The sequence below is a fragment of the Lathyrus oleraceus genome, chromosome 6 (assembly GCF_024323335.1).
Source record: "Lathyrus oleraceus cultivar Zhongwan6 chromosome 6, CAAS_Psat_ZW6_1.0, whole genome shotgun sequence".
In the NCBI taxonomy this organism is placed as follows: Eukaryota; Viridiplantae; Streptophyta; class Magnoliopsida; order Fabales; family Fabaceae; genus Lathyrus; species Lathyrus oleraceus.
In genome coordinates, this window is record NC_066584.1 from 96,678,491 (window position 1) to 96,694,468 (window position 15,978).

The 15,978-nt window shown below is 36.0% G+C and overlaps 1 protein-coding gene and 1 long non-coding RNA gene across 2 annotated transcripts; both read left to right on the forward strand.

Annotated features, from left to right (window-relative positions):
* Positions 1-2,110: 2,110 nt before the first annotated feature.
* On the forward strand, positions 2,111-7,179 carry LOC127093514 (uncharacterized). Its single transcript, XR_007792560.1, has 2 exons — positions 2,111-2,754; positions 6,774-7,179. It is a non-coding gene; the product is annotated as an uncharacterized LOC127093514 (long non-coding RNA).
* A 1,578-nt stretch (positions 7,180-8,757) lies between these two features.
* On the forward strand, positions 8,758-9,819 carry LOC127094191 (uncharacterized). Its single transcript, XM_051033051.1, has one exon. It carries the CDS (start codon positions 8,758-8,760, stop codon positions 9,817-9,819), a length of 1,062 nt encoding a protein of 353 aa, XP_050889008.1.
* The last annotated feature ends 6,159 nt before the right edge of the window (positions 9,820-15,978 follow it).

Consider the following 15,978-nt stretch of genomic DNA (forward strand, 5'->3'; position numbering starts at 1 on the left):
AATCAATAAATATAAACACCCAAACATGCAAAGAAGACAAAAACAACTAGGTTTCACTTGTTTATGGACTCCCTAGCAGAGTCGCCAACTGTCGTGCCGCGAAAAATACCCGAATGCAACACACGCTCGAAATACAACAGAATCGCCACTGAATTTTATTTAATCTAGAAGAAAGGGAAAATATGAATAAAACCTAAAGGGAAGAGAAACAATGTAAGGAAGTCAGTTATGCAAGGGGAAGATATTAACATCCCTCACACTTGCTGTACTCAACAGGAACCGTTTTGATTGTTATTTGCACGAATGGATGTTATTATCTAAAGGTTACTTATGTTGGTTTTAATTAAGGCGAAAAATGAGTTTATTAATTAGTTGGCTCACCAAGGATTCAAACCCTCGTGCCTACGTATTCTCATAGTGCAATGAGAACATAAGAGTTATGTGGTTCATGGTAGAAAACTACGTATTTGTTGGTTGTGTTTAGGGAACGGGGTTATAATCGTATCCTAGAAGTGCTTTGATGTTAGTTGATTTGATCCTAGTTCGGATGCTCTAAGCTTTTAGCCTGACCGCTGAGGAATGAATTATAATAGTACTTTTTTGGAAGAGATTGTTGTTTGATTAAGGAATTAAAAAAAGGTTTGTGAATGTGGTGAAGATGTTGCGAAGGTGTTATTTGAACCAAGATTGTGTTGTTTGAACCCAATGGAGTGGTGTCTGAACCAGGAGTGTGGTATTTAACCAATAAATGGTGATTAACAAATGTAGAGTTGTAGAGTTTTTTCTAGATCCGCGGATCAAGACCTTCAGAGGGAGGTTTGCCTAAGAACTGGGTATGACAAGGAAAACATGCAAGATGTGGATTACCTAAGTAATGGGTATGATAAGGCAAAGATACAAGAGATAAGGATTTGCCTAAGCATTGGGCCTGACAAGGAAAACATGCATGATGAGGGTTTGCCTAAGCATGGGGTCTGACAAGACAAACATGTAAAAGGGTGAGGGGTTATGCCTAAGCCTGAGTCTCACAAGGTAAACATGCATAAAAATGAGGGGTTTGCCTAAGGATGGGTCTCACAAGGCAAACATGCATGAAAATGGTTTTAACCATGAGAAGGTGATTAACCCAAAGAGAGGTGTATGGTTCAGAAATGAGTGTTTAACCAAGGGAATGTGATTAACGCATGAAGGAGGTGATTAAACAAGATAAGGTGATTAACCTCAAGAGTTTTATGGGTATCCAAATAGTATTATGTTTTGTCCAAAAAGAATAGTTTGATTGATGTTCATTGTTGAATTATTGGTCCAAGGATGAAATTTGAAAGTTATTTTGATTTGAATTGCACCAAAGTCTATGAATGAAGGTGAATACTCTGAATAACTAGGGTCTACGTCTCGTATTCAAAGATATTCATAATAAGGATAGGAATGATCCCTCTCATTCTTCTCCATTTCTTAAGACTCGTGGCGTGCAACTCGCATCATGATTAATAAGTGTTTGAAGTTTAAGAAATTTTTGTTTGAAATAGATGAGGCAATGTGTTCTTGAAGGGATGGAATGAAGCTCAACATGATCAAGTCTTGATGCCCTCCTATCTTCAAGATTTTGGATGTGAATGGAGTAGAATTTGACTTAGTGGATCAAGTGTATATGTAAACATAAAGATCTAATTCAATTAAGTGATCAAGGGGCTTATGATCACTTAATTGAATAGGAATTCTAAGGGAGAATGAAAATTGTCCATGAAATTTATAAAAGAGTCTCAAATCACAAATGTAATTAATCAATCAAAACCAATTTGATCAACTAATCAATCAAGATGAATATGATCATGCTAAGAATCATACATTAAGCACATGAAACTATGAAGACCAAAATAAAGAGGAACATTAATTGAATTAACATGTTAAACCCTAATTCTTAATCTTACCATTAATTGAATTAGAAATTAAACTCTAACAAAATCAAATCCAATTGAAACTTAACCTAATTACCTAATCTAATGAACTATCTATTTGTAATGTGTATTTTGATGTGTATTCTTAATGTGTTACAAGAAGATATTGAAAGAAATAAAATAATAATTAAATAATTAAACCATCACTTTGCCATGGGGTGTATTTGGTGGAAGGAGTCTGGGTATTAAAAGGGAAGCGTCGGACCTAGTCAGATGAAGCCCAAGGTTTATCCTTGTTGAGTTCAAGAAGAGGGGAGATGAGTCAGGAAAAAGGAGTGCCAAGTAGTAAAGGCCATTTGGGTTTGATCTATGAAGCTCAACACATGGGGGCAAAGGGATGGAAGGGATTCAGTCTGCCTCATTCAGTTTTCAATCCTAACAGAGACTCCCTCCCTCTCTTGTACCTATATCTCATTGTAAATCACTATGCCGCGCTGGAGGTGGAGGAGCCACCCATGACAAGCCAAAACCACCACGACTTAACTTGTTTTTGCATCCTCTCTCTATTTCTCATACCTATTTCATATGATTCTCACCGAATCCTCCAATCCACCATAAAACCTCCAAGAACCCTAATTATGCCATCTAGATTTAAATGGCCACGACTAACAAACCTAAGCCATTACCTTAGAGATTTTGTTTGTTATTTCAAATGCTACATAGTGGTAACAATATTGGTGTAAAGAAGTGAAGAATCGAGATTGCCAAGCCTACCTACAGAGCGGAGGCGTGCTCTGAAAATGTTGCAAAGCTTGAAGATGGAGATGTGAAGATAGAAACCCAAAGATATGCTCAGGTACGCCTTGACTTCCAACCTTTGTTATTTCTTTCTTCCTTCTTCTTCTTCTTCGAAAATAAGTTTGTAGGAATTTGTTTGTTATAGCTTGATTAGGAGGAGAGAGTTAAGAGTGATGTATGGCCAAGCTCAATTGTTCAGAGCTTCCATTGGTGAAGCTCTGAGAATTATGGATTGATAACTTCTAAGTGAGTTTGTGAGGTTGTGAGAAGAGAGAGTAAATTGAGAATTTATAGAGAGATGAGAGTGATTTATGATCAGAGTGTTGTTGTTTAAGGAGATCGAGGAAAAGGTTGTTTAAATAGAAGAGTTGAAAGTTGAATCTGAGGGTGAACTATAACTGATTTGGGCAGCTCTTAGGGCAAGGTAGTTAAAGGTTATGGCAGCTATGAAAGTTAGTTATTTCATGACCAAATCAGTTAATGGTTACTTAATAATATTTCTTGTTGTTAGAAGTTTGAAACTTTGACAGTTAGAAATCATTTGAGTTAGCTTGAACTGTTAGCGAAATAGTTAGTTATGGTTTGAACTATTATGTTGATTATTTAGATATTAGAGGTGAATGAATCAAATGTTGGAAAGAGTTAATTAGGAAAATAGTTAGGATTTAGGTAGAAATCAGTTTGAATTAATGATAGTTAATGAGCTAAATCAACTAGAATTTGGTTAGAAGTTATGTTAGATCGAATTGTTATGTTGATTAGACCGATTTGAAGAAACTGTTAACTGTGTAGTTAATGGATCAGTTAGGTTAATCCCAATTAGTTTAAGCTTAGTAACAATTTAAATGTTAGTTGAATTATATGCTTGCTTGACTGCTAGTATTGGTAATTGTTAGTTAAATGGATAATTAACTAAAAAGAAAAATGTTGATGATAATTAGAGGTTAGCATTAGAAATTGAATCAAAAGTTAGAAATTGAAGAAAAGTTAGTTAGGAAAACAGTTAGTGTTGTGTTAATTGTTAGAGTTTATTGGTACCTTGCCTAAGTGTTAGAAATGTTAACTGTTAATCTAAAGTAGGCTTATTAGACATTGGTGATGGTCATTCTAACATGTTAACTTGACAAATGATCATGACAATTGAGTATTTGTTTAAGGAAATGAAGGATGGCTATAATGTGATATTGGTCTTGACAGTTAGCTATTAGTTAACTGCATGAGAGTTTAATAGTTAGTTGAATTTACAGGGTAGAGGCTAGCTTTGAGTGTTGGTAGGCTATGGTATTTGGTTTACTAAATGATTGAATGATGAGTTGCATGGTATACCTTGGACTTGTGTGCTTGTGGCATGTAGGCCTGAGGATTATAATGTGCATTATGTGTATGTGTGTGTATGGACTTTGTTGGCTGGTATTGTTAGTATGTATGTAGGCTAAGTCATAGCATATTTTGGGTGTACATATGGGCTGCTAATGTTGATAATGTGTATTGTCATGAGATTTGTGCATGAATTTTGCATATGATGCCATGTTGATTGTTATGATATGTAGTACAACTACTATATACTATTGTACTATTGTGTATGTCGGACTACGTCTCTTCTGCCTCCTCTTCCTCACCAGCCATCAACCCCCCACCCTTCGATGTCTTCTTCGGTACATCAATACCATCCGTGCCTCCGTCATGATGGAATTTAGGACCCGCCTCACATCAGACCCATCGGAGAAAATACCTCTGTCAATGCTTAACTGTGCAATCTCCACAATGCAATGACATCTAGGCAAGACATCCTTAGCATGATCTAATTGTGCCTACTCCTCCTCTAGTATCTCCTGATAAGCTGGCCTAGGTGGGTCTCTTGTAACATCCTGCACCATATACGAATGTGACACCCTGAAGAACCACATGATGTCTCATCCACGTAACTCCAATCGTTGAGGCTATGGTACTTCGTGCCTCCTCCGGTACCAAATGACTCTTATAATCATCAAACATGTCATCCATCTATCTATGTGTCAAAGCAGGAGGAACAAATACATCAGGGTGTCTGGGAATAGTATAAGTGTAGCCAAATTGCCGCATGACGCACTTGGGCATATAAGGAGCAATGAGACGTGATCCGCGTGCCAATTATCCAGAGTATAACACTATCTTGTCAAATGGCCGCGTCTCACAGTGATCAACATAGTTGTTGAAGTGCATGTCCTTGATAGCCAAGCAGTCAAGATACACTATGAATGACTCAGTTGTCTGGTTCCTTTTGAGCAGGGAAAATGCAATAGCACACGACATATCCTCAGTGTAAGTCGGTACACTCATCCAGCCAGAGATATGCGGGAAGTGTTGGAGGATCCAAGCCTGAAAGGTTTGGAACACACGAATCATGAGTAATGGCGTTATAAATATGAAATGAAGTGGGCATTACATGTGGGTAAAGAAAGATACTAATTATGAGGGACCCAAATCAATTTGGGTACCTAAAAAAACTTAATTTGTTTTGTAGGTATGCTTGAAAGCCACATCAAATCTATGGTATCTAGATAGTGGTTGTTCCAAGCATATGACGGAAGACCCAAACAAATTTTCAAATCTAGTGCTTAAGGCCAAGGGTTATGTTACTTATGGAGATAACAACAAAGAAAAGATTCTTGGCATATGAAAAGTTGGAGCACCACCTTTTACATCCATTAAAGATGTTCTTTATGTTGAATGACTAAAGCACAATCTTCTAAGCATTAGCAAACTTTGTTACAAAGGCTTCAAGATCAAGTTCACAAAAGGTGAATGCTTAATTGAAGATGAAGTCACCAATGTTGTAAAACTCAAAGGTAAAAGAATCAATAATATATTTATGATTTCCCTTGATGATTTGTCTTTTAAGGTAAAATGTCTCATGGTGAACAACAATGATGCATGGCTATGGTATAAGAGAATTGCTCACATTCATATCGAACACTTGAATAAACTAGTCAAGCATGATCTTGTCATTGGATTGTCTAAGGTGAAGTTTGTCAACGATAGATTATGTGATGCATGTAAAAAGGGAAAGCAAACCAAATCAACTTTCAAACCTAAGAATATGGTGTCCACTTCAAGGCCACTACAATTGTTGCATATGGACTTATTTGGTCCATCAAGAACAAGAAGCTTCAGAGGTAATGTATACGCTTTAGTTATTGTTGATGATTTTTCTAAATATACTTGGACATTCTTGTTAGTGCATAAAAGTGATGCATTCAAGGCGTTCAATAAGTATGCAAGGCAAATCCAAAGTGAGAAATCACTAAAAATTTCCTCCATAAGAAGCGACCATGGCGGAGAATTCCAAAACGCCTCTTTCGAAGAACATGGAATCTTTCATAATTTCTCGGCACCAAGGACTCCTCAAAAAAATGGAGTGGTGAAGAGAAAGAATAGGTCACTCGTGGAACTTGCAAGAACAATGCTTAGCGACTCGAATCTTCCAAAATATTTTTGGGCAGATGCGGTAAACATGGCATGCTATGTAAGTAATAGAGTTATTATATGACCTATTTTGAAAAAGACTCCTTATGAACTTTTCAAAGAAAGGAAACTAAACATTGATTATTTTCATATTTTTTGATGTAAATGCTTTGTCTTAAACAATGACAAAGACAACCTCGATAAGTTTGATGAAAAGTCCAATGGAGGTATTTTTCTTGGTTACTCTCTCTCTAGTAAAACATATAGAATTTATAATAAACGAACTTTAACTATTGAAGAACTTATGCATGTTTCTTTTGATGAAACTAACCCCTCCAAGGAGGATGTTGTTTTGTGTGATGATGATGATATTGTAGATGTTCCTCAAGAAGATACTTCCAAAGTCAACAATCATAATCAAACGTAACATCATGAAGAACCAATTCAACAAGAGTCAAATGATAATGATCTACCTAAATAATGGAGAACTCACAGAGATCATTGATCAGTGCATTTTGATGCACATTCTTCTATATTTATACTTATGCATTTCCATGTTTTAGTTTGGTTATTTTTTCCTTTTAATGTGTTTTTATAATTTATCTTATTTTTACACTTATTTGTTTTTCGCAGTTTATTTTCAGCATTAGCAGTCTGCACGAATAAATTCATAACTGGAGATAGGAGTATCGGATCGAGGCGTGCTACCAGTCGTTGGAAAGATAAGAGAGAGAGCTACAACTTTTATGTTGAAGACAAAATCTGATTTGGAGCGAAGACGTCTCAATTAATTCATTGAAGTTTCGTATTTTAGGAAATATTTTCTTTTGGGCCATTTGTTGGACCGAATTTAGGTTTTTCGGCCCAGTTTGAATTATTAGTGAAACCCTTATTCTGTTTAAAAGGGAAGTCGCGGTACTGTAGCAGAGACACATTATTCACAATAACTTTTTGTTTTTATGCGATCATGAAGAGAAACTAATCTTCTAGAGTCAATCTGCTGTAACCGAATTTCCAAGGCTTTGAGGTTTTTATTCTATCAATTTAATTCCGTTCTCTTTCAATTCTATTCTATGAAATTGCATTTGCTTAATCTGTATTTTATGGAATGGTTTTGATTAAATTTGTATGATTGCATTCCTAACTATTAATCGTCGTTTTCGTCGCTTTGTCGTTAAATTGCGTTTGTAAATCGTGTTTGCTTAATTCACGATTGTATTTATCCGTTTGCTTAATTCGGAATATAGGAATATAAATCTATCATATATCTTTTGCGCTTGTCAATCAAATTTGAATCGAATAGAGATCGAAGCCGCTTAGGGAATTGGTAGGTAAAAACCAGTGATTAGCCGGAAACCGAAAATAGTAAATTGACTTATTTTATAATCGCTTATTTTAATCACTTTTTTTTGCTTTGTTTTCTAAATCGACCACTAAAACATAAACCCCCTTAAATCGATTTTATTAGGTTAAGAAAAATACAAGAATTCTTGCGATACGATACTCGAGGTGTCGCTTTCCGTTTACTATATTTTATTACTCGTTTTTGACCCGTGTGCGACAGCGGATCAAATTGGCGCCGTTGCCAGGGATTCTTGTAGATTTAAACAATTATTATAGTTTAACTATTATTATAGTCATATGTGTTTTAACATTTTTTTTGCCCTAACTTTCTTGTGTTCTGGTGTTTTTACGGTTTAGGAAAAAAAATTGTTTTTAAGAAAATCGTCTCAGATTATTCCGATTATTTGTCGATTTATTAGAAAAAAATCAAGGATCAAAAGCCTTTATTTAGGGACTAAATAGTGGAAGCTACCTTAAAAAATCGAAATTCCCTTTTTTTCTATTTTTTATGATTTATTTTCTGTTTTGGTAGTTTCAAATAAATCTGAAAAAATTCTCAAAATTCTTAATTGACGTTATTAGATTAATTTTCGTGTTTTTGTAAATTTTGTATTTTATTTTAATCGTTTTTTTCGTATTTTAATTGTTTGTTCTTAATAGGGACATTGTCGGTATTTTCCTATTTGTTGCTGCATTGCTGAATTAGTTATGTGTTTTCTCATTGTTTGTTGATTTTTTTTCTATTGAGTTTAATATGGATAACCAAAGAACTCTAAGAGAACTTGCTGCTCCTGATATGAATTACAATGGTTTATGTATTGAATATGTTGATGTTACTGTTCCTTTTGAGTTGAAATCTGGTTTAATACACTTATTGCCAAGGTTTAGTGGTCTTGCAGGTGAGGATCCGCATAAGCATCTTAAGGAATTTCAGGTTGTTTGCTCTACACCATTGAGACCTGAAGGAATCACCGAAGATCACATCAAGCTGAGAGCCTTCCCGTTTTCATTGCAGGGTGCAACAAAGGATTGGATTTATTATCTCGAGCCAAACTCAATTGCAAGTTGGACTGCCCTGAAAAAAGTGTTCCTAGAGAGATACTTTCCTGCCTCTGGAGTTGCCTCAATAAGAAAGGAGATTTGTGGTATTAGATAAGGTAATGCGTCGCTGACCGAGTATTGGGAGAGATTCAAGCACTTGGTATCTAGTTGCCCTCAACACCATATCACATAGCAACTACTCATCCAGTACTTTTATGAGGGGTTGTTACCGATGGACAGGAATATTCTTGATGCTGCTAGTGGTGGAGCACTAATCGATAAAACTCCAACTGCTGCCAAAGCACTTATTGAAAATATGTCTCTTAATTCTCAACAGTTCACTACTAGAGACAATTCTGTTCACAGCAAAGGCGTGAGTCAAAGTCAAGTTTCTTCCAACAAGGCTTTAGAGACCAGAATTGACGAACTCACCACCTTAGTCAAACAACTGGCAGTAGCAAAACCTCAAACAATAACTGTGTGTGGCATTTATACTTCTCCTGAGCACCCGACCGATACTTGTCCTATTCTGAGAGACGAGTCCATTACTGAGCTGCCACAAGCTTATGCAGCCAACCTTTACAATCAAAACAGGTACAACAACACTCCTGACCTGTCCACCCACAAATACCATCCCAATTGGAGGAACCATCCCAACCTTCGATATGGAAATCCACAATCCAGCCAACAACAGAACTCACCTCAAGTGGCTGCCCCTGCACCTTCCGGACCATCCTTAGAGGATCTTGTTAAGCAAATGGCCGTGAACAACCTCCAGTTCCAACAAAGGACCGATGCCAGCATTCAGACCTTGAACACACAAATGGGACTGCTTGCTACTCAAATAAATAACATGCAAGCTCAAGGTTCAAACCAACTTCCTTTCCAAACAATTGTGAATCCAAAAGGCCCTAATGCTAATGTGAGTGCAATTTCCTTGAGATCCAAGAAGGTAACAGAACCAGCCCCAGAAAAAAATAAAAAAATTCTTGAGGTGACACCTGAACCTTCTTCCGTTGTGATAGAAACTGAACCCTCTATTGTGGTAGAAACTAAAAAAGAAAAAGAGAAAGAGTATGTGCCACCAGTTCCCTTCCCACATAGAATACTGAAAAATAAAAGGACTGGTGATGGAGACAAGGAGAGAGAGATTTTAGATGTGTTTAGAAAAGTGGCGGTAAACATTCCGCTTCTTTATGTTATTAAGCAGGTTCCAAAGTATGCAAAATTTCTAAAAGACTTGTGCACAAGTAAGAAAAGGTTGAAGGGAAATGAGAGAGTACATTTGGGATGAAACATTTCAGCCCTTATCCAGCCTAAAGATTCACCTGAAAAAGCTATTGTTTCATCCCTCAATCAGGCCATACCCCAAAAGTGCAAGGATCCAAGAACTTTTGTTATTCCATGTACCATTGGGGATAGTAAATTCGACAATTGCATGCTTGATTTGGGAGCAGGCATTAATGTTATGCCTACTTCTGTTTATAATAACCTTGATCTTGGTCCTTTACAGCATACAGGTTTAATCATTCAACTAGCGAACAGAAGTAATGCTCGCCCTATTGGAGTAGTGGAAGATGTGCTTGTTCAAGTTAATGACTTTATTTTTCCTGCAGATTTCTACATTCTGGACATGTATGGAGAAACAAATTCAAGCAGACCGCCTATCATTTTAGGCAGATCGTTCATGAAAACGGCGAAAACAAAAATTGATGTCGACGATGGAACCATGTCCATGGAATTTGGTGACATTGTCGCAAAATTTAACATTTTCGATGCCATGAAACATCCCTTGGAGGAGCATTCTGTTTTACATATTGAATTGATCTCTGAGTTCGTTGATGACACTTTTTCTGAATTGTTTTCACTTGATTTTCCATCTCTATCTGGGTTTGATGATGTTTATTCATGTGATGATTGTACTGACACAAACCTTTGTGTTGTTTGTGCTGAGATTGATGCTGCCTTGCAAGGTGATAGTATAAACGAAGTTGTTTATGTGGATGAAGCTATTGACATTCCGACTGCCCCAAACATACCATGCATTGAACAACCACATTCTTTAGAGCCTAAACCACTTCCCGAGGATTCATATTATTCATCAAAGCTTCAACTTAATCAGAAATATAAGAAGGGAATTGAATGGACCTTGGCTGACACTTGTGATATTAGCTCATCCATATGTATACATATGATCTCACTTAAAGATGAAACAAAAGTATTGAGGCAGCCCCATAATCATTTAATTCTTGATGTTGTAAAAAAGGAGATCACTTTCACGTGTCCATTCAACACTTTTACTTATCGAAGATACTTCTTTGATCCTGGAATACAAGACAAATGCACTAATCAAAATTTCAATGTCAATGGACACTCCCCAAAGCTACTCCATGAGAACCCGACTTTGGAAGAAGAGACTGTAGAAGAGCTCTCTTTGGGAAAGGCTGCTTATGCAATCACTTATCCGCCTTGACTCCTCGGGTGTTTTCTTTCCTTTCTATCACTCTTATTTTATATTTATGCTCTTTCATTGGGGGCAATGCTTATTTTAAGTGTGGGGGAGGGAAATCGTATATTTCGTTTGTTTTCCTTGTTTTTGTTAGTGTTTTGTTTGTTTTCAGTCATAAAAAAATAAAAAAAATGCATCTTCTTGAAAGTTTTAGGCTATAGACTGACTAATTTGAGATTAGTTTGCGGAGACTTGGGAAAAATTCACAAGATCGGTATCGTCTTAACACCGTAAGTCTCCTGCATATGGAAATTGATTTGAATTCATATTATATTTTAGCCTTAAATTCTCATTCTCTGACAACTCTTGAGTAGTTTATTTCAGCAGTCAGCACCATCTCACACACACTCTACGCAGGGAAACCGAGGAATATAAGTGAGTGTTCCGAAAAAGAAAAAAAAAGAAAAAGAAAAGGGAATGCACCTTCTAAGTTTGGTGACCCTCACCCGGTCACTTAACCCAACAGATGTAGAACCTTCAACAAAAAAAAATGAAAATAAGACTCGTTGTCAGTTGGTTCAGCGGTTTCTGATGCTAAACTTGGTAGGGCGGATTACGGTACGATCCCCCGCAACTACAATTGAGTAAGCAAAGGGTTATGCCACGTAAGTACTAGAATCCTATGCAAAAAGGATCAGAGTCACTAACCGGTCTCCTTGCTATGGGTGTGTGGAGATAACGGGCTTAATGTGATTGCGCCTGAATGAAAAAGAGCAAAAAGAAGGATGAGTAAGTTAAGCTTTAACATAATAACATGATTCGAGTTGATTTGTGTATTCAGGAGGTTTATGACTGCACAATTGTGGATTAGTGTTCCTACGATATCCTTAGTGTACAAGATTAGTACCTATCGATGCAAACTTAACCGAAGAAGACTTGTAGCCTAAGATGAGTAACTAATGATGTGTTTGTGTTTTCTTTGTTTTATTTTAAATTTTGCTCGGAGTGCAAAAGTTCGAAGTGTGGGGGAATTTGATCAGTGCATTTTGATGCATATTCTTCTATATTTATACTTATGCATTTCCATGTTTTAGTTTGGTTATTTTTTCCTTTTAATGTGTTTGTATAATTTATCTTATTTTTACACTTATTTGTTTTTCGCAGTTTATTTTCAACATTAGCAGTCTGCACGAATAAATTCATAACTGGAGATAGGAGTATCGGATCGAGGCGTGCTACCAGTCGTTGGAAAGATAAGAGAAAGAACTACAACTTTTATGTTGAAGACAAAAGCTGATTCGGAGTGAAGACGTCTCAATTAATTCGTTGAAGTTTCGTATTTTAGGAAATATTTTCTTTTGGGCCATTTGTTGGACCGAATTTAGGTTTTCCGGCCCAGTTTGAATTATTAGTGAAACCCTTATTCTGTTTAAAAGGGAAGCTGCGGTACTGTAGCAGAGACACATTATTCACAATAACTTTTTATTTTTGTGCGATCATGAAGAGGAACTAATCTCCTAGAGTCAATCTGCTGTAACCGAATTTCCAAGGCTTTGAGGTTTTTATTCTATCAATTTAATTCCGTTCTCTTTCAATTCTATTCTATGAAATTGCATTTGCTTAATCTGTATTTTATGGAATGATTTTGATTAAATTCGTATGATTGCATTCCTAACTATTAATCGCCGTTTTCGTCGCTTTGTCATTAAATTGCGTTTGTAAATCGTGTTTGCTTAATTCACGATTGTATTTATCCGTTTGCTTAATTCGGAATATAGGAATATAAATCTATCATATATCTTTTGCGCTTGTCAATCAAATTTGAATCGAATAGAGATCGAAGCCGCTTAGGGAATTGGTAGGTAAAAACCAGTGATTAGCCGGAAACCGAAAACAGTAGATTGACTTATTTTATAATCGCTTATTTTAATCATTTTTTTTGCTTTGTTTTCTAAATCGACCACTAAAACATAAATCCCCTTAAGTCGATTTCATTTGGTTAAGAAAAATACAAGAATCCTTGCGATACGATACTCGAGGTGTCGCTTCCCGTTTACTATATTTTATTACTCGTTTTTGACCCGTGTGCGACAGCGGATCAATCATCCAATTGATAAAGCCATTGGTGATATTAGGCAAGGCAATGCAACAAGATTAAATCTCAAAGATGCATGCTTGAATATGAAGTTAGTTTCATAAATTGAACCTTCCAAAGTTGATGAAGCCTTAGGAGACTACCAATAGATAGTTGCAATGCAAGAAGAGTTAAACCAATTCGAAAGGAATCAAGTTTGGGAACTTGTCTCTAGGCCAAGTGGTAAACACATCATAGGTACCAAATGGGTGTTTAAGAACAAGCTTGATGAGAATGGTATAATTGTTCGAAACAAAGCAAGGTTGGTGTCCCAAGGATACAATCAAGAGGAAGGCATTGCTTTTGAAGAAACGTTCATTCCGGTTGAAAGGTTAGAAGCTAGCCGTTTATTACTTGCTTATGCTTGTTCATTAAATTTTTAGTTATCCCAAATGGATGTCAAGAGCACCTTATTGAATGGCTACATCAATGAAGAAGTCTATGTCAAATAACCACTACGCCAAAAAGGTTTTTTAACAGCGCATCTTAGACAACGCTTTTAAAAGAAAGCGCTGTCTAAGGTTAAAATAAAAATAAAACACGGAAAATGTTCTAAAAAAATAATGAAAGCGCTGTCTAAGGGGGGGTCTTAGACAGCGCTTTTAGAAAGCGCTGTCTAAGATCCCCCCTTAGACAGCGCTTTTAGAAAGCGCTTTTAAATATAGACCTTAGTCAGCGCTTTTGAGAAAGCGCTGTTTAAAGTCTTTCAATTAAAAAAAAAATTAAAACCAAAAGCGCTGTCTAAGGTGGGGGTTTAGAAAGCGCTTTTGGAAAGCGCTGTCTAAGGCATATCTTAGAAAGCGCTTTCCACAAAAGCGCTCTCTAAGGTCTAATTAAAATTAAATTTCAGACTTCTATTTTCGTTCTCAGTTCTTTTTGTTTTCCCTCCTGCGATTAAACCCCTCCAGCGAACCCTAACAGCGAACGAGAATACATTGTAATCATTCGGTTTCAATACCAGAAAGTGTTTGAAGAATCGGTTTCAGAACGTCATTTCTACTGCGGTATGTTCTTCATTTCTGCATTTTTTCATTTCTGATTCAGTTCGTCATTTCTACTGCGTTTTGTTCGTCATTTCTTAACATTTTCATTCATTTGGTTTCAGGCATTGCAAGTGTTTGAAGAATATTTCATTTCTGAAAGTGTTTGAAGAATCCTTCATTTCGGTATGTTCTTCATTTAGGGAAATATCAGTATTTGTAAATAACTTCATCAGTATTTTTCATGCTCTGTTATTTTGTTTGGTTCAATGCTTGCTCTTTTTGTTTGTAAAATACACTGTTGATGCTCAATTGCCAACCCTAACTGAATGAGAAATAAAAATTCTTGTTCTTGTCTTTATGTAAGTGCAAGCATCTTTCTTTATCATCTAATATGCAAATATGAATACCTAACAATATCACATTAATTATGAGTACTATTTTTGTTGCATTATTCTACATGTACATCAAGTATTTTGTCCAAATATTTGAATATAAAGTTTAGGCGAGTAATGGGGTCCATTTATAGACTTTTAGATTGAACACATAAGATTTTGGACATGAAACATGGTTTTCCCACATAAAAAGGTAGGTAGGTAGTATTAAATTTCATACATTGTTTTGTTACAGTGTCTGTGTCTACTTGACTTTAAACTCTAAATATCATTTTGGATTTAGATGTTCAATATTGTTCAAACTTCATGTTTCCTTAGTGATTATACTTGAAGATTGAATAGGTAGTTTTTTTTCTTTTTAACTGTGAAAGTGTTGTTCATCTCACTTTCATTCTAAAGGAACAAGATTTCTCCCATAAAATGATTGAACGAACTCTAATATAGTTATAGGTATAGTTATAGGTATATTGTAATAGAAAAAGTTTGATTCTTGTAATATAAAAAATGAAAGTGATGAGGTAATTAAAGTTGGTATATTGGCGTATCGGATACGTTATTGAAGTTTATATTAACATTGGTTATGTATAGGTTTTTGAAGTTTAAAATGAATTGAACTTTATAATTGTTAGGATATTCAAAGATACTACCTTAGTTATGTATTTTCGTCTGGATTAATTGTTTACTTTAATAAGTAGGAAAACCATGGATAAAACATGGATCTGTGCCGATCGAATGACCAAAGAGTACGAGAGTGGGGTTTTGGAATTCGTTAAGTATGCTGTTCAACACGCTTAAAACCCCAGACGAATGCATTGTCCTTGCTTGCGTTGTTGTTATATTGGTAAGGTTGACGCACATGGATTGAAATCGCATTTGCTGAGGCATGGAATTGATCAAAGTTATCAGTGTTGGATATTTCATGGTGAGAAAATTAACGAGAATGTTGAATCAAGTGGAAAAAGTAATACGACCTATGCTTCATACGACAAAGACACGGAAACATACGATTGTGATCGAGTTGAAGAGATTGTAGAAGCACTGGAAGAAGATCTTCATGATTGTCCTGAAATGTTTGAGAGGATGGTAAGCGATGCAGAGAAACCGTTGTACAAAGGTTGCACTAAATTCTCAAGACTTTCTGCGGTATTAAAGTTGTACAACTTAAAGGCGGGCAATGGATGGTCGGATAAAAGTTTCACAGAGTTGTTGGCCCTTATGAGAGAAATGCTACCGGATGATAATGTTCTTCCTAATCGAACCTATGAGGCAAAAAAAATGTTGTGCTCTATTGGCATGAGCTATGATAAGATACATGCTTGTCCTAACGATTGCATTTTGTTTCGTAACGAATATGCAATGTTAACTGAGTGCCCTAAATGCGGTTTGTCTCGATATAAGAAAAGATTATCTCCCGCAAAAGTCTTATGGTATTTTCCGATAATTCCGAGATTTAGGCGCATGTTTCGTAGTGAAACCGATGCAAGACATCTTACTT

Coding starts and splice junctions, on each gene's coding strand:
- LOC127094191 (XM_051033051.1), top strand. CDS start 8,758: ATGGACAGGAATATTCTTGATGCTGCTAGTGGTGGAGCACTAATCGAT.